The 26,624-nt window shown below is 46.4% G+C and overlaps 2 protein-coding genes across 2 annotated transcripts; both read right to left on the bottom strand.

The window, feature by feature from the left end:
- Positions 1-1,351: 1,351 nt before the first annotated feature.
- LOC136572427 (putative nuclease HARBI1) lies at positions 1,352-14,996 on the bottom strand. Its single transcript, XM_066572969.1, has 3 exons — positions 14,896-14,996; positions 3,070-3,591; positions 1,352-2,537 (listed from the first exon to the last, which is right to left on the bottom strand). The coding sequence occupies exons 2-3, from the start codon at positions 3,550-3,552 to the stop codon at positions 1,737-1,739; spliced, it is 1,284 nt and encodes a 427-aa protein (XP_066429066.1). The 5' UTR covers positions 3,553-3,591; positions 14,896-14,996; the 3' UTR covers positions 1,352-1,736.
- A 4,377-nt stretch (positions 14,997-19,373) lies between these two features.
- Positions 19,374-26,152, bottom strand: LOC136572428 (putative nuclease HARBI1). The gene is made up of 4 exons (XM_066572970.1): positions 26,043-26,152; positions 25,601-25,760; positions 23,647-24,150; positions 19,374-23,272 (listed from the first exon to the last, which is right to left on the bottom strand). Exons 3-4 carry the CDS (start codon positions 24,109-24,111, stop codon positions 22,472-22,474), a joined length of 1,266 nt encoding a protein of 421 aa, XP_066429067.1. The 5' UTR covers positions 24,112-24,150; positions 25,601-25,760; positions 26,043-26,152; the 3' UTR covers positions 19,374-22,471.
- Positions 26,153-26,624: the final 472 nt, after the last annotated feature.

Genomic DNA, 26,624 nt, shown 5'->3' with positions numbered 1-26,624 from the left:
CAGAATAGGGAGCCCTAGGAATCCCCTTCTCTGTCCGTCTCTACAACAGGCTCCCAAGTCCCTGTGCTGTCTGAATTTCTTAAAGGGGAAGTGAGCCTGTTGTGAGAGTCCCACAGCAACCTGCGCCCATCAATCTCCCCCAACTGGGACAGACCTATAATGGTACCAGGGGATGATGGGAATATTTTATATATGTTGTATATGCAATTCCATTAACCCCTTAACGCCACAGGGCATAAGTTTACATTCTGGCTGCAGGGTACTTAACGCAAAAGAACATAAACCTACGTCCTGTGGATGGCGTGGGATCACGGAAGGCCAATGGCTTACCATTACCTATGAACCCCATTACAAACGATAAGGCATTGCAGTACAGAAGTCCTGCAATGCCTTATCGTAGCTATGGTTCAGGTCCTCTACAGGGGACAATGCAATAGCTGTGATTGGTTCATCGAGTGCTGCAGTGACTGGCTGAGCCGTGGCGCTCGATGAACTAGTCACAGCCATTGCTTCCTGGAGGCGGGGTTTTTGAACCTCCAGTCCAGGAAGCGCTGCCTGAACACTTAAAAAGAGTGTCGGGACCTAAAAAGGAGATGTGCGGCACAGCGTACAGTCGCTGTCAAGTGATGTATTGTGTCTTAATGTAACAAGAGCTTATTTTCAGGCTAGGGCTTATATTTCATGCCCCCCCCCCCCAAAAAAAAATCCTGGCAAAAGAGCAATACAAAAATCTTGATATCGCCGCAAGAAAACGCAGCAATATTGCACAGAACACAGATGCGATATTGTTGCGATTTTCTCGCAGTAATATCGCCATCGCCCGTGTGAAAGAGGCCTTAATCTAATGCGGGAGATATCTGTGGTTGTCCATCTTTATGTCTCATACTACTTTTTAGTTTTTTATCAGTTCAGATTAGTTCCATGCTTGGATAATGTTACTTCATAGCCAAGTGTTATAGTGACACCAACTTTTTATCCCACGGCAGTGCAACAATATCCCCTCCCAGGACGAGGGGGGCTTATATAGAAGCCACCCCACACTGCACTGTGCCTTGTAGTGTGATGCAGTACCTAATTAGAAGCATGCAGGAGAGGCAGTGTGCAGAGGAAGGATTCAACGACAGAGCTTCAGGTCGCTTCACTTCCCGACGAGGCCATACTTTCCTTACAGCGTCCGCAGAACTTTTGCTTCACAGTACTTGGGTGCTGATGGGGCCGGTCTCATGTCGTCATCGTGCTGGCCCATTAGTTGGACTACGCAGTAGTGCCTCTAGTTACAGCACTGTTAGTGAAATTTTTATGGAAAAGTAAACAAGAAGTTATAAAAAAAAATGTATACTTTATAACAGACTGCGTTTGTCATGTATTTAATTATATAAAAGGATTAAAAAGTATAACTTATACAACCTTCTACATATCAATCTGCTCAGCTCATCCCGCTTTATAGGTTGCATTAAAAAGGGGAGTCCGTCAGCTGAAACAAGATGTCTGAAGAGCAGGCTGAATGCTGTAGAGCAGGAGGAGCAGAGCAGCTTCATATTCCGTTTTTGTATTCATTTGTGTCTCTGCACATCCTGCCCATTGGACTGTTTGGCTTGGGATGTGCAGAGATATAAATGAATCTAGTACAACTCATACTGAATCTTTCCCCATAAAACTACATATCAACCTGCTCAGCTCAGCCCACTCTATACCTCCCCTTATATGCATAGGACAAGCATTGCATACATATCACATCACATCATTCCAGCCTGCCATGGTACTGCACCAACACTGTTGAAATATGTTCTATACTGCTCACGAGAGCGAATGGCATCATCACAGGCACAGTGATCCTGAAGGGGCTGGAGAGGTACCATCCTTCGCATTTCTGACCGCCACTCGCCAGGGTTGATTTCCAATGTGTCCACATTTTCGCTATCAAACATTTCAGGCGGGGAGTATGATAGTGTGTCACGGCGTCGTAAAAAGTTGTGCAAGACACAACAGGCCAGCACTACTTTCTCTATTTTTTCTGGACGGAGATTAATTGCGGTGTGAAAAATGTGGAATCGGTTGGCCATAATGCCAAAAGTGTTCTCCACAACATGCCTGGCTCTTGTCAGCCGATAATTAAATATTTTGCTTTCAGGATCTGATACGGTTTGAGGGAAAGGGGTTAGTAGATGTGTCTGTAGTGGAAAGGTCTCATCTCCAATGAACACAAAATTCAAATTTGCCTTGGTGTCTGCATTGCTCGGTAGTCCTCGTCTGTTTGTTTGCAGCAGCTCCATGAATTTGGTGTGCTCCAAAACACCACCATCCGATACTTGTCCATTCTTGCCAACATCTACCATCAGGAATTCATAGTTAGCATTCACCAGGGCCATCAAGATTATACTAAAGTAGCCCGCATAGTTGAAGTAGTACGATCCTGAGTTTACAGGCTTAGAGATCCTAACATGTTTGCCATTAAGAGCCCCTCCACAGTTGGGGAATTGCCACCGACGATCAAATTCCTCTGCCACATTCTTCCACTCCTCCACGGTGTTTGGGGACTGTTGGAAAAGAAAAAAGTTGGTTACAAGACGGAACAGAGCAGTGAAGCTCACAAGCAAAAGCAAGCATTTATCAAACACTTTGCGCCACATTCTGATACGGTTTCATTTACAGGGGCGTGACGCTGCACCACATGCCCTGTAATCATGACAAAAATAGGGCATGCTGGCTCGGGTCCAAGTGATGAAGGCTGAATTAAAAATAATTGAAAAAGTTTAACGGATGTGTAAATATCTCCTTAAAGTCAAAAACGTTTGCACACCTCGTAGAATGGTAGTGTTGGAAGGGACCTCCAGGGTCATCTGGTCCATCCCCCTTCTCACTGCAGGATTCACTAAATCATCCCAGACAGATATTTGTCCAGCCTTTGTTTGAACACTTCCATTGAAGGAGAACTCACCACCTCCCGTGGTAACCTGTTCCACTCCAAGTCTACGGGATTACGCAACAATTTAGTATTGCTCACCCAACTTTCTTGCTAACAAGCTGCCAAATGTTCTTGAGACTAGATAAGTAGCTACAACAACCTACCTTGAAATACTCTGCTCTCAGGCTTCTGATTATTGCATCACAAGTTTCCGGAATAATGGTACTCAGAGAAGGAACCGAGACGGCATCTGATACCTTCAGGTCTTGCAGCGATCTGCCGGTTGCCAAGAAGCGCAAAGTCACCACCAACCGCCTCTCTGCGGAGATAGCTTTACGCATAACTGTGTTTTGCTTCTCAATAAATGGTTTCACAGATGCCAGCAAAACAGAAAAGGACTCCTCAGACATGTGCAAGCAATTCCTGAAATCCTCCAGGTTGTTCTCCCGTAGCTCCATTAACAGCCCTGTGTCTGACCAGCTGGCTCTTCGCTGCAGCCGTCGTTTGTAACAACCTCTACGCTTTCGCTTGTGGGGACGTTCTTCGTCTTCCTCTTCGTCTTCTTCCTCTTCCTCCTCCTGCTCCTCCATCTCTGCTACATGTTGCATGATTTTAGCTGCCAGAAAGCGCTTGGCCGAAGTCAGCATTGTAGCTGTCGAAGTGTTGACCGTCCTCTTGATCAACAACTGCAAGTAAACACAACACTTACGTTACATGCGGATGGAGTACAGAGAGTGCTGTAACACTACCAAGGCTTTTGTTCTATTCAGCCTACTGCTGAGCTTTTCCTGTGCATGAGACTACACCGACAATCACCCCTCCCCTCCCCCGGAGTCATTTGAACAGGGAAACGTCATATTTAACATATCAATGCAGAAAGCCCATAGGCATATTAATATGTTAATTAGTAACTTTTCCTGTTTTGTTTCTTTAAATCAATCTAGGTAGGTGCTGACTAGACCAGCAGAATAAACTCTCTAAATGTAAAGAAAGGTCAAAATTTGCATATCACAGCAGCAAGTAAGTGAGCGCAGAAGAAGGGAGGGACACAGGTCAGGCAAACCATAACTAATGGCCAATTTACATGTAATAATTGCGCGATAACCGTTACTTCTAAACGCAAAACAATCGTATACTATTCGCTTACTTTTCATTTGTTGCTTAGATTCAGCCTGCATTAAAATCGGCGCCGGCTTGCTGACTTCTCGCTGCGTCTAAACGCTTCCCGATCAGTCTTTTACTGAGAATGTGAAGCAGTGAGAGAAGTCAGCGATGATCTGCCTGTCTAAACATTCTGTGTGAACTAGTGGTGACGTCATCCGCTCGTTTAGACGACAGACATCCCGTGTAAATGGGGCATAAGCATAGAGCACAGAAAATAATTCCCAGTTTACATGTTCAAATGAACAAAAGTGAAGAATAATCGTTCCGTCTAAGCGCCAGTCAACGACTGAATGACGTTCGTCATTTTGTGTTGGCAGGACTGAAAGTCTGTGTTCTCTCGTCCATCTATTGTTTATAGAGCGCTCATTCAAATGACTGGAGGGGAAAGGCGATTGTCAGGGCGTAGTTTCTGTTGTGGCCCAGCACATCGTCCTGGTCCCCTCCATAAATGTCATACATGTTGTCTTATGTGGATGCACTGTGCAAGCCTGTCTTGTTATTTCCAGTTGTGTGTTGCACAGCTGCGGCGCTTGAGAGGTTAACTTTAATAAAATCCAAGTCTGCATGTCATGCCACATGGAGTGAGAGAGGGTATAATAGGAGTGCTTGAGAGCGGGAAAGTGAGTGAGTTCCATCTCTTCGAGTAGCAGGTCTTCCACCTTGTCTGCCACCAAACACAGACCACATGGAAGCACCTTCAGCTTCCTTGTGGTGAAGATGAAAGCGGAGGAGGGATTTCCCGTAATGTCTGAATTCTGGATGTGAGTGGAGTGAGTCCCCAATAGTGAGAGAGCAATTGTAAGTAATTTTTCAGACAAGGCCAGTGCAGAGGTACTGCCTGTCTAATTTATCTATATGGCCGTCCAGAGCCAGGATCACCGCGTAGAGGTACACCCTTTGTCACACCCTTGCATCTCTGAGTCGGGGTGAAGGTACTGTAATAGAATAATCTGTATTATGTTTGAAAGTCATTTGCCTGCACTGTAAAATCTCTGATTGAACTGCCCTGTATAATCTGTTCAAGTTTGCAAGTAAAAGTTTATACCGGGCCCTAACTGTTCCTATGGACCCGCGGTACTCAAAGTCTTTCTCTACTTGTATTCATTCTCCGCCGAGAATCATTCCGGTGTGTAGAAACACTGGCGTCACCTGTAATAACTACTACCCCCACTACCCTGTTATTGGCATTCCCTATCCTAGGCGTGTCGATGGTGGCTTGAAGTCCTGCTCTGGCCTTGGCTACGTGTCATCCCTTCGGGAAAGGAGTCTGCTAAGTGCCGCCATGGCAAGCTATCACTTTACCTTCCCAGCTCCCCACGTATGTCAGGTGTCCGGGGTCTCCCTATGGGACGCTGCATTTCCAGCACATAAAAAGCGTGGAGCTTAGTCCAAACAGCGGCTGCAGCGAGGAGGCAGCTTTCCCATGTGAGGATTTTAACCTTTTAACGCCACGGGGCGTAAGTGTACATCCTGGCAGAGGGGTACTTAACACAATGTACACTTATGTCCTGCGGATAGCGTGTGATCAGAAGAGATCCCGCGCCATCCGGCAATGAGAGATGGCTGTCACTATCACCGATAGCCGGCCACCTGCTGCAACAGCAACCCCCACTGTTAAACAATTACACACTGCAATCTATGTAGATCGCGGCATGTAAAGGGCTCACAGAGGGAGGGTGCTCCCTCTGTGATGTCATCAGACCCTCGCTAGATGGTAGTAGAGGGCCAACAGGTTGCCATGGCAACAGGATGCAAGCTATATGCATCCTGATTTGCCATTACCTATGATCGCTATTGCAAGCTATAAGTCATTGCAGGACAGAAGTCCTGCAATGCTTTATCATAGCAAACATAGCTGCTATGGTACAAGTTCCCTACAGGGATATAAAAAAAGGAATTCCCCACCCCCCTTTTTTGTGCTTTTTTCCCTATTAGTATAAAAAAATAAATAAAATTAAAATCCCACATATTTGGCATCATCGTATCCATAACGACTCTTACAATATGTTGAACACACTTTTTATACTGCACGGCAAAAAGCGTTAAAAAAAAACCTTAAAACTGAGGCAAAATGCTTATTTTTTACAGCACGCGATATTGATCCGGCAAAAAAGTGCGATCGGTACATGCATTAAAAACGATACCACAGCTCTTTAGAGAATTCCATGGATGTGATCCGGATGGGCTTAAGGTGCGGGGAATTGAGAGGGTTAGTTGTGGCATCGAGGGAGGAAGACCAGGAGACTGTTGGCACAGAGGGAGTGTTTTTGGATAGTTCATCTGCATACCATGGTCCCCAAGACACTGAAGGAGCCCCTTTCCTTCTCATCGTTCCTGTAGCTCCATATCTCTGCTATGTTTAGCTTTAAGTTTCTCATTTTATTAACTCTTTCATAGTGTCTGTTTTTTGTTTGGATATTCGGAGAAGAATGTGGATTCACACGTCCCTCTCATGCAGGAAGCATTCACGCTCTACAGTTATGGACGGGAGGACTGGCTACTGATTTAAGAATACTTTTTTTCTAGATCTAGTAATATTTTTATGTATAGTGTCCTATTTTTTGGAACTAGACTAGCATTTGCTACACTTACTTCACTTTTAGATTCTATTTATTGTATCACTTTATGGCGTCGTCATTTTCATGTAACCCTCAATATCTCCTCTTGATTCACTGTTATGCTTGTATGACCCATTATTGTGCTTTTTTCACTCATGTTTACATTATCAATTCCCCCCCCCCCCCCCTTACAGAGATTGCTGTCAAGGTTGCCATACTGTTGGGATGATCTTAATGCTTATATGCACATCTCTTGTATTATTATATTGCAGTAATATGCGTCATAGATTTTATGTACACTTAATATCTCCACTTTATTCACTGTCATGTATTTTTATTTATTTATTTTTTCAAAAACTATCCTCACTCATTCACAATGGGAGTTTTTTTCTCCTTTCTCGTATAGAGATTGCAGCGATTTCCCAGTGCTGCGAGAAATCGCAAAAATTTAAAGCCAATGGCTTCAAATGGCTCCATGCACATGTGGAACATTTTAACACTGGAGATGCAGCGTTAAAAAAACAAAATTGTGGCATGTCTATTCTTTTTGCGATCTCGCCCCTTTTTTTCTCCAATAGAGCCGGCGGCAGTAGCGACAGCCCCATTGAAATCAATGGGAGATGCTCACGACCCTCTGCCATTGCTGTGACAGCAGTGGCAGAGGACTCACCGTGGCGAGGATTTTCAGGGGGAAGGGGGCTTGAAATATAAGCCCCTGAACCCCCCCCCCCCAAAAAAAAGCATAATCCATGAACTGTAGAAAATTATATATACTAATACATCACCTTGGAAACACAGTCATCTCTGGCGAGTCTTCTAGTAGGTCCCCGGAACTCTACTACTAAATCCCCGCCTCTTGAAAGCGCTGCCTCTGATTGGTCACAGCGCTGTGACCAATCAGAGGCAGCGCCCAGCTGTCATTGAATGACAGCTAAGCTTAGCTCTGCTAAGCTGTTTTCCCCTTTCCCTTCCCTTCACCAGCTCAACTCCTCTCTCCTCCCCTCCGACTGTTTGCAATGGAAGAGGTGGGGGCATAGCTAAACTCTAGCCCCCTCTTTGCCCTTTGTCCGCAGCCAGCAATTGCTGGAGGGGAGGACAGCCATTTGCAAACAGCCGGAGAGAAGAAGAGAAGGGGTAGATAGTTTAGCAGTTACGCTGCTAAACTCCCTCCCACCTCCCTTCTCCGGACGCTGCCATTGGCTCCCATAGGAGTCTATGGTAGCGTCCGTAGTCTTGCCAGGAAAATAGTTCCAGGACGGTCTTTCCTGCCCGGCTTTTACACCACAGGAATACACATGTCTGATCTGATGCACTGCCATCCAATGCATCAGATGGTAGCATATATCGGCCGTCCGGCTGTGAATAAGCCCCGAGAGTAATACCAAACAGGCTTTTTCAAATGCCCCGAGGAGTCTGCAGAAATCTCATGGATGGAGGGGGAACTCAGGAAATGTGCCATCTGTATAGTTCCTCAAACGTCCAGCATGACAAGGGCCAGGGCAAACACCAGCTCCACTCTAGACATGCCAGACATTCATTAACTAGTATGACTGAAGGAGGAGTTTAAAGGCCCATTTACACGCAACAATTATTTTAAAGAAAAGTTATTCAAACTGCCAAAAGTCAGCAATAATTGTTACGTGTAAACGGACGGCCATTGTGCATTGTTCGTTCAATATTCGTTCATCGTTGACTTTCAGTCCACATAAAATCCGTCTTTTGGCAGTTCACTTGATTTAAATGACAATCGTTCAGTGATTTGTGGGAAGGGGGTCATCATTTAGCGGGGCATACTTTCTTGCGCCTAAAAAGGCAGAGCGATTGGCTGCCGGGAGAACAAAGGATCTCTTTTTACACTCACATTTATGATCAGTACTACAAGGAATACACCGCTTTCAACAGCTATAGAGAAGAAACAAGTACAAGCAAACTCACCTTCTAAAGTCGGAATAAAATGCCCAAAATATTTTGCACAGAGTTAAGCTTTTGGAGATGGTATGTCCAAAGCGATGGTTTTGTTGTGCAGAGCTACCGTGTTTTCTCGAAAAATAAGACACTGTCTTATTTTTGCCCTGAAAGAGGCGCCAGGTCTTATTTTTGGGGGATGTCTTATTATACTTACCTAGAAGGGGCGGGCTATGAGCCATGGCACTGATTGGCCAATTTATAAATCCCACTTCAACAATGCGATAGCTGTGATTGGTTCTTCAACGCTGTAAGCCAATTAATGCAGCGCTCATTGAACCAATCACAGCCATCGCATTGGTTCATTGAATGCTTCAATGATAAGCACTTGAGAACCAATCAGAGCCATCGCTTCCTGGAGGTGAAGCTTATGAAGCCCATAACCAGGAAGTGATTTTCTGTGGTCAAAAACAAGGACTGCAGGACATCCAATGGAGCTCCTGACAGCAGCAGGAGGACCTGGACCAAGCCTGCTAGTATTCATTTTTTTTATAATCTAATGCAGCTAGGGCTTCTTTTCAGGACAGGGCTTATATTTCAAGTCTTCCTGAAAAATCAGGGTATGGTATTTTCGGAGAAACAGGCTAGTTGAATCCTCACCTGTGGTATCTAGGCCTAAAGAATATTGAGTGATTAGAATGCAGCCTTTTACACCCTTTTGCCTTTGGATACAGTCCTATTACTTCAATAGCCGTTCTACACTTTAAAAAAAAAATTTGCCGCAATTACATACCTACTACCTACTGATGGTCACGATGCCTATTCAGAAAACTACTATACTAGACATTATTGGTTCTTTAACCACTGCTCAGCCAGTCAATGCAGCGCTTGATGAACCAATGCAATTGCTGTGATTGGCCGCAGCTCAGCCAATTCATAACTCCCGGCTCTACAATGCAATGACTGTTGATTGGTTCTTCCACCACTGCTCAAGCAATCAATGCAGTGTTGGATAAGCCAATCACAGCCGTCGCATTGGTTCTTCCAGCGCTGCATTGCTTGGCCGAGCAGCGGTCAAAGAACCAATCACAGCCATCGCTTTCTGGAGGCAGGATTTATGAATCCAGTAACCAGGAAGTGATATTGTATGAGCGGCCAAGGACTGCGGGAAGCACGTCAGAGCTGTTGAGAGCAGCGTGATGGACATGGACCGTGCCTGCTAGGTAAGTATGATAAGACATCCCCAAAAATAAGACCTAGTGCCTCTTTTGGGGGTAAACATTGATATAAGACAGGGTCTTATTTTTGGTCAACACAGTATGTATATTTTTTTCCTTTTCCCACAAAAAAAATAAAGACTGACGGTTAAAATACAACTTATCCTACAAAAAACAAGACCTCATCCAGCAATATCAACCAAGAAATAAAAAAAAAAGAATCGCTGGAATGCAGAGATAAATCTTTGCTCAATGGATGAGAAATTCAATAGAATAATAAATTACCTGTCATTGTCCACAGGGTGGCGCTGAAAGTACATAATAAATTGCAAAATTAATTCATGTAAGACTATAGGGCTTTTCTGAAGTTTTACATTGATGGTCTATACCCCTATCTGCTTACAGAACACATGGCTAGGCCTATAACGCTGCAAGGAAATAAAAATCGCAGCATATTTCATTTTTGGATGCTCCACTGGAATGCATTGCCCAATGTTTTCAATAGGACCCCGAAAGGCCTTGCATGCCATCAACATGAAATACTTGCAATCCTACCATGAGCGTAAGGATCGCAATTTCACAGAAGCAATGCAATTTCGAATCCAAAAAGCTTTGCCGTAAAAAGCGCATGTGTGAATATAGCCTTAAAGCGACTCTTTAGCATAGTATGCTAAGCCAAAAAATATATATGCACATCCAGTTCAGCCTACTGTATTGGTATTAGTGTTTCTTGACGCCACCGGAAGCTAGGGGTTTGACAGGAGGAACGCCCCTATCACACCCCCAGCACCCGATTGGCGGCATTCCTGAAGGAGCTTGAAGGTCCTTAAAGGGGTTGTCCCGAGGCAGCAAGTGGGTCTATACACTTCTGCATGGCCATATTAATGCACTTTGTAATGTACATTGTGCATTAATTATGAGCCATACAGAAGTTATAAAAAGTTTTATACTTACCTGCTCCGTTGCTGGCGTCCTCGTCTCCATGGTGCCGACTAATTTTCGCCCTCCGATGGCCAAATTAGCCGCGCTTGCGCAGTCCGGGTCTTCTTCTTTTCTGAATGGGGCTCCGTGTAGCTCCGTGTAGCTCCGCCCCGTCACGTGCCGATTCCAGCCAATCAGGAGGCTGGAATCGGCAATGGACCGCACAGAAGCCCTGCGGTCCATGGAGACAGAGGATCCCGGCGGCCATCTTCAGCAGGTGAGTATGAAGACGCCGGACCGCCGGGATTCAGGTAAGCGCTGTGCGGGTTGTTTTTTTAACCCCTGCAGCGGGGTTGTCTCGCGCCGAACGGGGGGGGGGGGGTTTAAAAAAAAAAAAAAACCCGTTTCGGCACGGGACAACCCCTTTAAAGGGGTTGTCCCGCGCCGAAACGGGGTTTTGTTTTTTTTCAACAGCCCCCCCGTTCGGCGCGAGACAACCCCGATGCAGGGGTTAAACAAGAACACCGGACAGCGCTTACCTGAATCCCCGCGCTCCGGTGACTTCTTACTTACCTGCTGAAGATGGCCGCCGGGATCTTCTCCCTCGGTGGACCGCAGGGCTTCTGTGCGGTCCATTGCCGATTCCAGCCTCCTGATTGGCTGGAATCGGCACGTGACGGGGCGGAGCTACACGGAGCTACACGGAGCCCCATTGAGAAAAGAAGAAGACCCGGACTGCGCAAGCGCGCCTATTTGGCGATTAGACGCTGAAAATTAGACGGCTCCATGGAAACGAGGACGCTAGCAACGGAACAGGTAAGTGAAAAATTTCTGATAACTTCTGTATGGCTCATAATTAATGCACGATGTACATTACAAAGTGCATTAATATGGCCATACAGAAGTGTATACCCCAACTTTGTTTCGCGGGACAACCCCTTTAAGCAGCGTGTAGCAGCTGTGGCTGCACTCGCTCTGTGCTCCGTTAGCACACAGTACTATGAGCATTGATGTGCACAATTGGATGCCGAAGTGAAGTTATTCACAGCGCTGTTCCCGGAGGGCGCAGATGGAAATGTCCTGCGGCCACTGTTGTGGGATTTTTGCCACTCGCTTTGTGGACGGAGGCCGCAGCTGTCACTCTGCCGTCCCCGCTGTAATGCAGTGTGCGCCTCAGAGGTGTGAGGATCCAGCCTGCCGTGCGCTGTGTTAACAGTTGTGCGACAGTTGATAGTCCCCAGGGGCCGCAGGTGTAAGTGTGCAGTGCCCGCGCTACAGCCATGTGCGGACGTTGTCTGTGATGCGCTCTGCAGAGCGCCCTTGTCTGCAACATCCCGCAGCCCTGCCATTAGCTTCGCCTCAAGTTTTCCATGGAAGTGACGTGCTGACTGACATTGTCTGCGCTGAGCAGTGTACCGCTGACTACTGTGCTGGGGGAAGGAGAATTGTGTCACCGCAGGCAACATTACATTGTGTAACGTAGCCCTGAGGACTTCTTGCAGCCGCTCCTCAGCCGGCGCTGCCGCTCCCGACGTGTGGCCTCCCTGCTGCCGACCCAGCTCTGCAATTTTGAACAGAACGGGGTGCCGCCGATGGCAAAGCCCCTTGCACCTCAGCCCACTGCGGGGGCCGCTCTCTCCTTCCATGGAGCTGTAGGCAATCAGTGGGCTGCCAGGACCTGCAGCACAGCCTCCTCGGCAGCCTATCACATACAGGGGCGTCACCCCCGTCACTCTTGACTCCACCAGCACTTGCTGGTGGCGTCAAGAAACACTAATACCCAGTCTAGGGTAAAAATTCCTTCCCAACTCCAATCTGGCAATCAGAATAAATCCCCGGATCACCGACTATTCTGAAGTAATCAGTGACATAACATGTAATAATGTAACCCTCAAGAAAGGTGTTCGAACCCCTCTTGTACTTTTTTTAGTAAGTTCACCATCACCATATCCTCTGGCAGAGAGTCCCATAGTCTCACTACTCTTACAGTAAAGAACCCCTTCTATGTCTCTGTAGAAACCTTCTTTCCTCTAGATGTAGAGGGCTCCCCTTGTTACAGTCACAGTCCTGGGTATAAATACGTAATGGAAGAGATCTCTGTATTGTCACCTGATATATTTATTCATAGTTATTAGGTCGCCTCTCCGCCATCTTTTTTTAAAACTAAATATCCCCAATTTTGATAACATTTCTAGGTATTGTAGTTCGCCCATTCCATTTATTACTTTAGCTGCCCACCTTTGTACCTGCTCAAGCTCCGATATGTCCTTCTCGAGTACCGATGCCAAAACTGTCCACAATATTCCATGTGTGGTCTGACCAGTGACTTGTAAAGAGGAAGAACAATGTTCTCGTCGGTATTAGTGTATCTTGACGCCACCAGGAAGAACTGGTGGAGTCAAGATTGACAAGTGGGAGGGGGGCTGTACGTGATTGGCTGCAGAGCTCGATGGGCTGCAGGTCCTGACAGCCCACTAAACTCAAGCAGCAGCAGTGATTTCTGAGAGGAATGGAGGGTTAGGATGAGGGCAAAGTGTAAGGCCTAGTGCCCACGGCCGTGACAGGCTATGCAGGCGGAATTCCGCAGCTGAGTCAGTCACGGCGCCCCCCCCCAGAGACCCCATACTCGCCTCCGGATCTGCTGCCCGATGTCCCGCATCCTGTGTGCATGCGCAGTACAGCGCATGACGTGCTGGCTGCGTTACGTGACGCGCAGGCCGCGTCATGTGACGCGGGCGGGGAAGCGTTTTCACGCTATCTTCGGCTGTGCTACAGCGGAAGATAGCGTAACGAACGGCTTCCATTGACTGCAATGGAAGCAGTCCACGCGTACGCCCGTGGCAAGCAGAACATGCCGCAGGTGATTATAGGTTATTTTACGGGGCGGAATTCCCTTTTCTCCCCCCCCCAACTTATCCAGATCCACCGCATTCTGTCTTCTCCGTTAATTACTTTACATTAGTTTTGTTTCATCTGCAAATCTTGCTATTTTACTGCACAATCCTTCTACCAGGTCATTAATAAATATATTAAAAAGAATGGGGCCCAATACTGTCCCCTGTGGTACCCCACTAGGAACAGTGACCTCCTCCAATATTGCCCCCTGTGGTACCCCACTAGTAACAGTGACCCCTCCAATATTGCCCCGTGGTACCCCACTAGTTAAGGTCCATTTACATGGGATGGCAGTCAGGCAAACGATGCCCGACACACGTCCCTGTGTTTCCTCGCCCCCGTGCTGTTGCATGGGGGCTAGCAGAGCTGTCTCGCTCACAGAGTGCATTGAGATAAAACTGAACGATGGGCTCATGGTTTATGCAGCATAAAAGATCAGCGATAAACTTATTGCTCAGTTTAAACAGCCGCCGTTAAGTAGTGAACGGCCGCTGTGTATCTCAATGGAGATGGGCGGGGAAGTGAGAGGAGAGAAATCTCCTGCACTGCCCGTCCCCCTGCTAGCCGCTCTGTGAGCGAGACAGCTCTGCTAGCCCCCATGCAACAGCACGGGGGTGAGGAAACACAGGGACGTGTGTCTTGGCATCGTTTGCCTGACTGCCGTCCCATGTAAATGGACCTTAACTAGTGGGGTACCACGGGGCAATATTGGAGGGGGGGGGGGGGGGAGACCTCGAATATTGCACCCTGGATTACCCCACTAATAACAGGGATCCCCTCCAATGCTGTCCCCTGTGGTACCCTACTAGTAACGGTGACCCGGAGTATGTACCATTTAGAACCACCCTCTGCTTTCTATTACTGAGCCAGTTACCTACCCACTTACATTCTCACCAATTTACTGGAGAAACCCCTAAAACGTAACCTTTATTAATCCGAACTATAAAAATGGTCCAATATAGCAAACTAGACATAATACAAGAATGCAAAAAGTATACCTCAAAAGTGATAAAGCACCAAAAAAAAAAAAAACATTAAATGTCCTTCATCACTTACGGGAGCGGCTTATTAGGCAAGGAGGAGACAACTGGTTCTAAGTCCTGCAGTAAAAAAGTTAAGCGCTTTCTCATGCTACAGAGCAGCAGAAAGACGGGCCTCCCGCCTCTCCAGACCACTCGATACGATCGCGGCCTTCTGGGCCTAGTGGAGCAGGAGAAGCCAAGAGCTTGAGTACAGGAAAAGCCGCGAGATTGCGCTGCGACAAAATCTGGAAGCCGCGGAAAGAACAGCTCATCCATAGATGGAAGGAGTTCCCTGCTAGGTTACTGACCTGGGGAGAAAGTGATGAGATATTGGAGGGGAGTCCACAACCCACTGCCTGGGCCTGAAATTGTCTGTAGTGTGCAGCTGCAGGGAAGTCTGCAGAGACACTGGTAGCAGGGGAGATGGCCTAGTGAAAGGCTCTGGCTGAGCCTTGGGTGTGGATGCAGAGTGAGTAGAGAACAATAGGCCTTTCATTAACACTCCACAATGAGGCCTGAAAGAAGAGACCTCGCCTCAGCCCACAGCTCCCCTCCCCCATCCTCACTGAAGAACACTGAGGAGTACTGGGTTACTGCATCGAGACCCTAAAAAAAAACTTAAAAAACTTTTAATACCTGCATATTTTAACCTACGATCACCGTAACAGAGAGAGTGTGCTATTGCATCAGACTCTGGCCGGCGCAGCTCAGGTTCCATAGGAAGGGGCCTAACCACCATAAACACCAACCTCTCTTAGAAGACGACAGGACACAATATAACGTAACATCATACTACATACTGCAGAGCTCATCAAAAAACCAAGCGGACCTCCAACGCTTTCTAAAAAAGAGAACTGCCCAGTCCCTCCCAGGAGCCACCAAAAAATCCTCATCTTTTGCCACTGAGGAGGAAACCCTTGCCGACTCGGACATGGAAAGCGGCACCGAAGTATTCTGCATACATTACAAGAATAGAACATTCGTATGTCCGTTGCCATGTTCTATTCTTGTGCGGATTTAAAGTCAATGGAAGCTGTCCGACCCGCGGCCCACTCACATTGCGGATAGGTCACGGGTACACGCGTCATCACCTAGCGACGGCACAGGAAAAAAAGAGATTTAACCCCTTAATGATGCGGCCCTCCCCCCCCCCCCCCCCCCCCCCATTTTCATTTTTTCTACCCCCCTTTAAAAAAAAATCGTATCTCTTTTATTTATCTGTCGACGTTGCTGTATAAAGGCTTGTTTTTACGGACGAGTTGTGTTTTTCAATGGTGATATTTAATGTACCTATAGTGTACTGAAAAACTTTAAAAAAAAAGTGGAGTAAAATGAAAAAAAAAAGACATTCCGCCATCTTGCAATGCGTCTTGTTTCTACGGCGCACAAACTGCAACAATAATGACACGATAACTGTATTCTTTGGGTCAGTACGATTGCTGCGATACCAAACTTGTATAGTTTTTTTTTACTGTACTACTTTTTTTGCAGACATTTACATTTTTTAAATTTTTTCTGCCACCATCTTCTGCGCACAATAACTTTTTTATTTTTTCGTCAACGCAGTTGTGTGAGGGCTCATTTTTTGCAGGATTTCCTGTAGTTTACGGTCGTACCAATTTGGAATACATACGACTTTTTGATCGCTTTTTATTGCGTTCAGGGTAACTGAAAAAGTGCATTTATGGTGCTCTTTTTTTTTTCGGACGACATTCACTGTGCGGGGTAAATAATGCACTACTTTGATAGATCAGACTTTTAGGGTGCATTCATACGACCGTATATCGACCAGGTATTCACGACGGACGATATACGGCGTCTCACTCTGCAGGGGGAGGAGGCTGGAAGAGCGGGGAGCAGTGTTCTGAGCTCCCGCCCCCTCTCTGCCTCCTCTCCGCCCCTATGCACTATTTGCAATGATAGGAGGTGGGAAGGGGGCGGGGCTAAGTTCAGTGAATTTGCCCCGCCCCAGTCCCACCTCTCCTCATTGAAAATAGTGCAGGGGGGGTGGAGAGGAGGCAGAGAGGGGGCAGGAGCTCAGAGCACTGCCCCCCGGCTCTTTCAGCCTTCTTCCCCTGCAGAGAGAGAGACACCGTATATCGGCCTTCGTGAATACCCGGCCGATATACGGTCGTCTGAATGATTTAAACTTGTATTACTTTTTTTTTTTTTTTTTTACAATTAATAAAACTTTATTGATCTTATTTTCACTTTTCTTTTAGGTCCAGCACATCGGTCACATGGTAGGGGACCTCAAAAATACCTGCGCGGCTATTATAGCACAAACTAACACATTGTCCACCTTCGTCACGCAGCAAAGAGATCAAATCGACAGAGCACTGACCCTGATAGGAGGTCAAAAGTATAAGAGCTGCGGCCGCAACATTAGGGTTAAAGGCTTACCAGAGTCCTGGGCGCCAGACACACTCCATACCATAGCGAATGAACTATTTATCGAAATCCTGGGTAGGTAAAGAGCTCAGTCCATCATCATTGAAAGAATTCACAGAGCAGTGCGCCCAAAACAAAGGATGGGCGACTGGCCTCAAGACGTAATTTGCGGCCTGCTCTCATTTATCGACAAACAGGCGATACTGTCGGCAGCTAGGGGCAAAGTATAACTAAAATACGAAGAAGCAAACCTCCAATTTTTCGAGGATCTAGCCAAAAGAAGACAATTTAAACCCCTTCTGGAGGCCCTCATAAACTTGCAATACTCTTGGCTGTTTCCCTTTGGTCTAGCTGTCCAAAAAGACAGCAAATGTATCATAATTCATACCCCGGCAGACCCGGAAAGAGCTAGACATACCGCCAATTCAGACAGCTTCTTGGATGCCACTGAGAGAACTGGAAGATCTCCCTAACCTATCCAAGCAAACACCTTGGAAGGAGGTGACCCATTAAAAATCTCCAAGGAGCAGGAAGTCTCGCGCAAAGCTCAAGAATCTATAGCTGCCGACCTCCCTCCAGATCCTTAGAGTTGCTGCCTTGAGATATGGTGTAGGTCCCCAGGACATATGGCAATTTTGACTCTTCAATCAACACTACTTGTTGGTACCCGCAGTATGCAGAACTTGTGTTTTCCCCTTTCTTTTCACTTGAAAGATCCGGCGATCGACTGTCGTCCACGCCTCCACAAGCAATAGAATAAGATTTATATAGCACCAATATATTCTGCAGCCCTTACAAAGCAGGGGGAAACAAAACCACAGTTACATCTAGTAATCAGTTGCTGGAAACAGTAGGGGTGAGGGTCCTGCTCCAACGAGCTTACATACTACAGATAATGGGGTGGTACAGAAGGTAAAGGGGCTGGAGATGTGCGCGGTATGGTGAGGTGGAGAGTGAGGGATGCTATACACAAAGACAATAGTAAGATTGTGCCAAATAGTGGGCGAATCGGTGTGACTGCAAGGAGCAAATTTTGGGGTAGTGCGTTCCAGAGGACTGGTGCTGCTCTAGAGAAGTCTTGGAGGCGGGAATGAGAGGTTTAAATTAAAGGGGCCCAGTCTGATTTCATTAGCAGAGCAGAGGGAGCGGACCGGGTGGTAGATTGAGATGAGAGAAGCAATGTAGGGCAGCACGGTGCTGTGGAGAGCTTTGTGGATGAGGGTGGCGAATTTAAATTGAATTCTGTATTTGACAGGCAGTCAGTGCAGGGACTGGCACATGCATCCAAGTAGCAGCTGGACGGTACGATAAGCCTGGCTGCTGCATTCAGGATAGAATGGAGAGGGGAGAGTCTGGCACAGGGGAGGCCGATCAGCAGTGAGTTGCAATAAATCGAGCAGAGAGTGGATAAGGGCAACAGTGAGTGTCTGGAAGTTATGGCGCCACACAATGAGATGGAGATGTCAGGATAAGGTCGGTTAGTAGAGGGCAGAAACACCAGTATGTCAGTTTTTGAGAGGTTCAGTTTTAAGTAGGGAAATGACGTAGTGTTAGAGACAGCGGGCAGACAGTCAGTGACGTTCTGGAGGAATGGTGATGTGATGTCATGGGAGGTTGTGTATAACTGAGTGTCATCAGCACAGAGATGGTACTGAAAGCCAAATCTCCTGCTAGTTAGTCCAAAAGGGGCTGTGTAGATGGAGAATAGGAGGGGGCCCGAGCCCTGGTGGACCCCAAAAGCAAGGGGAAGCGGAGGGGAGGTAGTGCCTGCAAAGGATACACTGAGTGGTCAGATAGGTAGGAGGTGAACTAGGAGAGAGCAGTGTCCTTTAGTCCAATGGAGCGAAGCATAGTGAGGAGTTTGTGGGCAACAGTGTGAGGTCGAGGAGGATCAGTAGGGAGTAGTCACCCCCTCAACTTAGCCATCAGGTAGGGGGTCAAGAAGAGAGTTTTCAGAGAGATATATTATAAGGCATTCTAATAGTTTGGAGATGAAAGGGAGATTTGAGATGGGTCGGTAGTTGGCAGCATATGACGAGTCAAGAGTCGGTTTATTTAGCAGTGGGGATAAGATAGCATGTTTGAATGAGGGGAAAATATCACAGGTCTGAGAGTGGTTAAATATGGTGGTGAGGTAGATGACAACTAGCGGGGAGAGGGACTGGAGAAGGTGTGAGGGAAAAGGGTTCCTAGCATAGGTGGGGAGGCGAGCAAAGGAACGCAATCTGGAGACTTCTTACTCTGTTGTAGGAGAAAGATCTATCAGAGAATATGGACTTACTATGTCTGCTGGGCATGCTGTTAATTAGCCGGTTCTAATATTACTCCCAAATTAGTTTTATTATACTGTAATATTCCTGCTAGACAAAAAAAAAAAAGGTCAGCACGCAAAAGCCTCAATAAAAAGAATTTATTCCATTTTATTAAATAGATTTAAAAATATCACATTACAGAAGAGATGAGTTACCAAACAAAAAGAAATAATGCATCAAAAAAGGAAGCATGTCATGCAAATAGAGATGTATAAGCAAGAGATATTCAATGCTATCACAATCATGTTTACAATGATGACGATAATACAACAAGCATATTAAATACTGCATATTCACATGTACAGGACAATAATAGGAACATGAACATAATGGTCCCAACCTTATGACCTGAGCCCCAACACGCGTTTCGCTCAAACTTCCTCATTATTTCTTTTTTTGGGAAACTCATCCCTTCTGTATTGTGATATTTTTATAGAATTCTATTTAATAATAAAAAAAAAAAATCATTTTATTGAGGCTCTTGCATGCTCACCTCTTTTTTTTCTTCTATCCATTATGTAGTAAAACATGTGTTTATGGTTGTAGTATATGCAACTTTGATTTACAGTATTTACTATATTCCTGATGTTTACTAGGCTCCTACACACCAGCACTGTTTATATACTATATTTAGGAGCATGGTCTGGATCCTTGCTTCGCTAACCCGATGGTGCTTGGGCCAACCCTGGGGGCGTTACCATGTGCCTCCCGGACAGGCCTGACGCTATCTGCTGTGCCGTGGAGGGGAAGGGGTTGGAACATATTTTAATGCGGAGGGGACTCTCACGGCTGTGGTGGTGGATGCTTGGTCTGGTCTCTCCACCCCCCCCCCACCCCCTCCTTTCCCCGTTCCCCCTCTCTCTTTCCCCTGCGGTGCTGGACCCAAATATCATTCGGCCGCACTGATGCCAGTTTATTAAAACTTGCTAGATTCACCAGAAATGTTTAACATACATGTCAAATTGATAGTTGCATTATGTAGGTGCGCACCAAGATCAGACAAGACTTAAGTTTTCAGAAATAAGAATAAAAACTGTTACATATCATTTCCGCCAAGTTGGGCCTAACCAGACTCACAGTGGGTAGACCTAGGTCTAACAGCTGGATAAAGGTTTATTCTCTATCCAATTTTAACCTTGGATCCATCCTAGAACACTTCCAACACCCGATATTTCCCTTAATCTAACCCTTAACCTCAACTCGGACATTTGTGAATACACAAATTAACTATCCAAAATCCCCACGACAAACACATGCACTCTTAGGTTATTAAATGCTGGCCCTTAAAGAAGCTGAGAACACTGATTGAGTTCCTACAGGAGACCCATTTCAAAAGGCAATAAAATCCCCAAACTCCCTAAACGTTTCTGTTCAAAATGGTATGTAGACAACCATCCAACCTCTTCCGCCAAAGGAGTGGCCATAGCAATACATCCTTCGGTCCCATTCACTCTTATCAGCCAGTATTCAGACCCAGAGGGACAAATGTTTTTCATAAAGGGGAAGATCCACTTGGAAATTTTCACTCTAGTAAACCTGTATGCACCAAATAAAAAACAGATTACCTGGCCGTCAGACGCTCTAAGTAAATTCACACTAATTACAGAATAGTTCAGACCTTAACCTCACTCTTATGTCCCATTTTGGACTCCTCCTAGGAGAGATTCTAGATCTAGAAACAAGCCCGGAAAATTGCATAAAGTCTTTCAACAACTAAAAGTGATAGATGCATGGAGAACTGTCAATCCATCAGCCATAGATTTTTCCTTCTACTCTCTGGTACATGATTCACACCAAAGAATAGACTACATCCTACTTTCCTCTAGCCTAGCCTCGCAAATCAAGAACTCCAATATAGATAGTATAACAGTCTCAGACCATGCTCCGGTCACAGTTACATTAACCTTGACCGACCTCCTGAACAAAAGTTGGTGCCGGAGATTAAATGAATCTCTTCTGGATAACCAGGAAGTTTATAAAACCATATCTACCCCATTTAAAACATTTCTTTAAAGATAATGTACAAATCATCAGATAAGCAACCACTAGTGTGGGAAACACATAAGGCCTACATCAGAGGCATAGTCAAAGCTTTGGGCTCCTCACAAGAAAAACTCTCTCAAATCTCCAGTTTAGAACACCAAACGCTGACAACTAGTTAGTATAGAGAGACAGAAGAGGTAGGTATAAAAACAGACAAAAATGCCACCATGATGGTGGACTGATAGCTATGGAAGGAAGCAACCAGTATGTCCAATAGGACATTCAGTTTAAACAGCCCCCAGAAACACCACCTACCATGGAGGGCTCGGCTTCCCCATCCAATACTAAGGAGCCTCCATCCTAGCGGTCCACCCAGACAAAGCACCTCACACTGGGAAAAAACAGATTTTAAGTATCAAGAGGGGTAGAGATGGTACCCTGGAAACGAGGTTTCAGAAAACAACAGTGACAAACAGCCTTTTGAGTTAGCAAAAGACAATTAGATTAATCGGCACATACGATGGGAGGGAAACTGATGTCTATAGAATATTGGAACGCTACTGGGACATCTTGCAGTGATAGTGATCTTGGGGTCGTTTAAATGTGGTGTCTGTAAAAGGCCTGTAGGGATTCAACAATAGAGCTTTGGGTCGCTCCACTTCCCAACAAGGCCATACTTTCCTTACAGCGTCCGCAGAACTTTTGCTTCACAGTAATTGGGTGCTGATGGGGCTGGTCTCATGTCGTCATCGTGCTGCCCCATTAGCTGGACTAGGAAGTAGTGCCTCCAGTTACAACGCGGTTTGTTATTTACTTTTCCATAAAAAGTTTACTAAGTTATAAAAAAAAAATGTATACTTTATAACAGACTGCGTTTGTGTCATGTATTTAATTTATTACATAAGGATGAAAAATTACAGCTTATACAACCTTCTACATTAAACTACATATCAATCTGCTCAGCTCATCCCGCTTTATTGGCTGCATTTAAAGGGTGTCTGTCAGCTGGTATTCATTTGTGTCTCTGCACATCCTGCCCATTGGACTGTTTGGCTTGGGATGTGCAGAGATATAAATGAATCCAGTACAACTCATACTGAATCTTTCCAGATAAAACTACATATCAACCTGCTCAACTCAGCCCACTCTAAAACATGCAGACTCCCTTTAGATGCATAGGATAAGCATTGCATACATATCATATTATTCCAGCCTGCCATGGTACTGCACCAACGCTGTTGAAATATGTTCTATACTGCTCGCGAGAACGAATGGCATCATCACAGGCACAGTGATCCTGAAGGGGCTGAAGAGGTACCATCCTTTGTGCTTCTGACCGCCACTCGCCAGGGTTGACTTCCAAGGTGTCCACATTTTCGTTATCGAACATTGCAGGCGGAGAATATGACAGTGTGTCACGGCGTCGTAAAAAGTTGTGCAAGACACAACAGGCCAGCACTACCTTGTCTATTTTTTCTGGACGTAGATTGATTGCGGTGTGAAAAATGTGGAATCGGTTGGCCATAATGCCAAAAGTGTTCTCCACCACACGTCTGGCTCTTGCCAGACGATAATTAAATATTTTGCTTTCAGGATCCAATACGGTTTGAGGGAAAGGGGTTAGTAGTTGTGTCTGCAGTGGAAAGGCATCATCTCCAATGAACACAAAATTCAAATTTGCCTTGGTGTCTGCATTGCTCGGTAGTCCTAGTCTGTCTGTTTGCAACATCTCCATGAATTTGGTGTTCTCCAAAACACCACCATCCAATAATCTTCCGTTCTGGCCCACATCTACCATCAGGAATTCATAGTTAGCATTCACCAGGGCCATCAAGATTATACTAAAGTAGCCCTCGTAGTTGTAATAATACGATCCTGAGTTTGCAGGCTTTGAGATCCTAACATGTTTGCCATCAAGAGCCCCTCCACAGTTGGGGAATTGCCACCGACGATCGAATTCCTCTGCCACATTCTTCCACTCCTCTGCTGTGTTTGGGAACTGTTGGAAAAGATAACACTTGGTTACAAGATGGAACAGAGCAGTGAAGCTCACAAACAGAAGCAAGCATTTATTAAACACTTTGCGCCACATTCTGATACGGTTTTATTTACAGCTGCGTGATACGGCAAAACACGTCCTGTAATCGTGTGATTCTCTGACGCCAATAGGGCATGCGGGGTGCGGGTCCGAGTGTAGAAGGAAAAATTCAAAAATAATTGAACAAGTTTAACGGATGTGTAAATATCTCCCTGAAGTTAAAAACTTTGGCACGCCTATGGGATTGCACAACGATTTTGGATTGCCCACCCAACTTTCTTGCTAATGAGCTGCCAAGTGTTCTTGAGACCAGATAAGTAGCTACAACAACCTACCTTGAAATACTCTGCTCTCAGGCTTCTGACTATTGCATCACAAGTTTCCGGGATAATGGCACTCAGAGAAGGAACTGAGATGGCAGCTGAGGACTTCAGGTCTTGCAGCGATCTGCCGGTAGCCAAGAAGCGTAAAGTCACCACCAACCGCCTCTCTGCGGAGATAGCTTCACGCATAACTGTGTCTCGCTTCTCAATAAATGGTTTCACAGATGCCAGCAAAACAGAAAATGACTCCTCAGACATGTGCAAGCAATTCCTGAAATCCTCCGGGTTGTTCTCCCGTAGCTCTGTTATAAGCCCCGAGTCTGACAAGCTTTCTCCTTGCTGCAGCTGTTTGGACCAAACTCTCCGCTGTCGTTTGCGGGGACGTTCTTCCTCTTCCTCTTCCCTCTCTTCCATCTTCATCTCCGCTACATGTATCATGATTGCAGCTGCCAGACGGCGTTTAGCCCAAGTAAGCATCGTAGCCCTCGAAGTGTTGACTGCCCTCTTAATCGACAACTGTAAATAAACACAACACTTACATTACATGGGGATCGAGTGCAGAGAGTGCTGTAACACTGCAAACCTACAAGTGAACAAGCTCTCCTTTGCAATGGAAGAGTTCGCTCTTGCGAACATTTCCTCCAAAAAACCATATCTTCCAGGTGAGCGAATTAACTATTTACATGTTGAAATATCTTTCGAAGTAGCAAACAAAAGCATCCCACAGGCAGGAGAGCCATGTGTCTCTCCATTTGCCAGTATGAACGCCATGATAGGAGACACGTCATTAGGTTAACGGAAAAGTGTTCCATTCAATTGATACTTTATGACATTGATAGTCGGAAGGGGGACTCAGCTGATGTGGAATGCCCGTCGTGAGACAGGTCCTCCATACCACCGGTCCAAGGGGGCCTTGCTATATCCATTACACCAATCCCTGGAGGCATCTTCAAGAGGCACAGGAAGAGCGTCAAGGGGCAACCCTCAGGATGAAGAATACCTCGGTCACATAAAACACAACAGAATGATAAAATCCCTGTGCTCCGGGTGATGCCCTTACATCGTAGAGGAGTCCTGTTCCAAGGTAGGACTAAATAAAAGTAGGTCCTCAGTAATCCAGGGGACTTGAGGATCCCCAATTTTTTATTTGGTACAGTTCTATAATGCGCTACACGATGTCACGGTGGTGGAAAGTTAGGAGGAGCGGAGAGTCGAGAGGAGATTCGTGCAACAGCCGAAGAGCAGAACGTCACGTTAGAAGCGGTCGGGCGGACAGCGGCTGTGTGTAGCGCACCAGATAAAAACAATTGGCGTTCCCTTCGGATTACTGAGGACCTACTTGGATTTAGAGGAATCCTACCTTGGAACAGGACTGCTCCACGAAGTAAGTGCATCACGTATATAAGTCCCTATTCATACGACCGTATTTACGCTGCTATGGCAGCTGCGTCCAAAAATCACGACCATCTGAAGCATTGGATTCCAATGTATTCATCCAGAGGAACGATTTTTGCGCACGTAAAAAAAAATTACGATGGGAAAAACAACCGAAAATGGTGACTGATTTTGTACGGTTTGCCCTATCTTTTGCCAAGATATGCTGGAAGCTCCCATAGAAGTCTATGGGAGCTGGAAAACAGAGAGGGGGAGGGAGTTTAGCACTGTCCAACACGGGAAAAAGATGACAGCTGCTGCTATTTAACTATTAGCGGTCATTCTGAGGATTTCTACCCATCAAAGGATTTCCGCGCACCTGCGTTTTTTGCCATCACGTGGCAACCGCCCGTGTGAATGGCCAATAATATAATAATTAAGATTGGCACTCGATCGCGGCCATTTTTCTTTAATGCGATTTTCACCGCGCTGGATCGCACACGCGTGGCGCTGGATCGCACACGCGTGGCCCCTGCGGACGTTCTGATCACTATTTTGAAGGGTACCAGAACATAGAAGCGAATAAGCTCACCTGTGTAGTTAGAAGCGATCACTCCTATGAAGATGTCCTCGAAGAAAAGTCAAAACCTGCAGCGACCAAATGAAACAAAATCCTTGAAGTAAAGAAGAGCCGCCGGCAGTGTCACAGGCGATGGGATGCTGGACGAGCCCAGGAAGCTTTTATGTAGTTCCTGTGGAGTAAGAAGCTGCCATGATTCAACAGCCAATAGCAGAGCACTTTGTAGGGATGTTAAAAGAATCCGTTGTGTTCTCCCCCGGCTGAGCTTTTTGTGTGCATGAAGCTACAAACAATCCCCCCTGCAGGCATCCGAACAGGGAAGGTCATGATGGACAGGACAATGCACAAAGCCAGAGCTGCACCAATACGTTACAGGGGTGTACCGCACAAGGTCCCTTTGTATCTAAGCCTCATCCTGCACAGCAGCCGCCTCCACACCCCCCACCCCACATACCTGCTGGCTTGTTTCTTCATGCCTCTCCGCTATGCATGCTGCTGCAGCCTCCTCCTTGTTTGTTTACATGCTCAGCCTCCGTGACGTCACTTCCGCCTCCTTTCCTCTTCACTTCCCATGAGCCCTCAGGCCGCTCAGCCAGCTCTAGACACGCCTCCAGTATGCTCACTGGCCGGAGTCACGCCCCCAGAGCTCCACCCTCCTCCTTCACGCAAGGAGGGCTGCAGTCAGGCACAGCGTGCGGAGTATGCAACCCCTCAGCCCTGCAGTACCTACCTCTGTAACCCCTCAGCACTGCAGTACCTACCTCTGTAACCCCTCAGCCTGTATGTTACCTCAGCCCTGCAGTACCTACCTCTGTAACCCCTCAGCCTGTATGTTACCTCTGCCCTACAGTACCTACCTCTGTAACCCCCCAGCCTGTATTTTACCTCAGCCCTGCAGTACCTACCTCTGTAACCCCCAGCCTGTATGTTACCTCAGCCCTGCAGTACCTACCTCTGTAACCCCCCCCAGCCTGTATTTTACCTCAGCCCTGCAGTACCTACCTCTGTAACCCCCCAGCCTGTATGTTACCTCAGC

Source organism: Eleutherodactylus coqui, chromosome 7 (genome assembly GCF_035609145.1).
Source record: "Eleutherodactylus coqui strain aEleCoq1 chromosome 7, aEleCoq1.hap1, whole genome shotgun sequence".
NCBI classification, from domain to species: domain Eukaryota; kingdom Metazoa; phylum Chordata; class Amphibia; order Anura; family Eleutherodactylidae; genus Eleutherodactylus; species Eleutherodactylus coqui.
The sequence above is the reverse complement of the archived record's forward strand: the minus strand, read 5'-3'. Positions and strand labels throughout refer to the sequence as shown.

Excerpts from the sequence above, each read along its gene's own strand:
- LOC136572427 (XM_066572969.1), bottom strand. The coding sequence starts at position 3,552 with ATGCTGACTTCGGCCAAGCGCTTTCTGGCAGCTAAAATCATGCAACAT. Across the intron at positions 2,538-3,069 it reads TGAGAGCAGAGTATTTCAAG|TCCCCAAACACCGTGGAGGA; the intron begins GTAGGTTGTTGT and ends CTTTTCCAACAG.
- LOC136572428 (XM_066572970.1), bottom strand. The coding sequence starts at position 24,111 with ATGCTTACTTGGGCTAAACGCCGTCTGGCAGCTGCAATCATGATACAT. Across the intron at positions 23,273-23,646 it reads TGAGAGCAGAGTATTTCAAG|TTCCCAAACACAGCAGAGGA; the intron begins GTAGGTTGTTGT and ends CTTTTCCAACAG.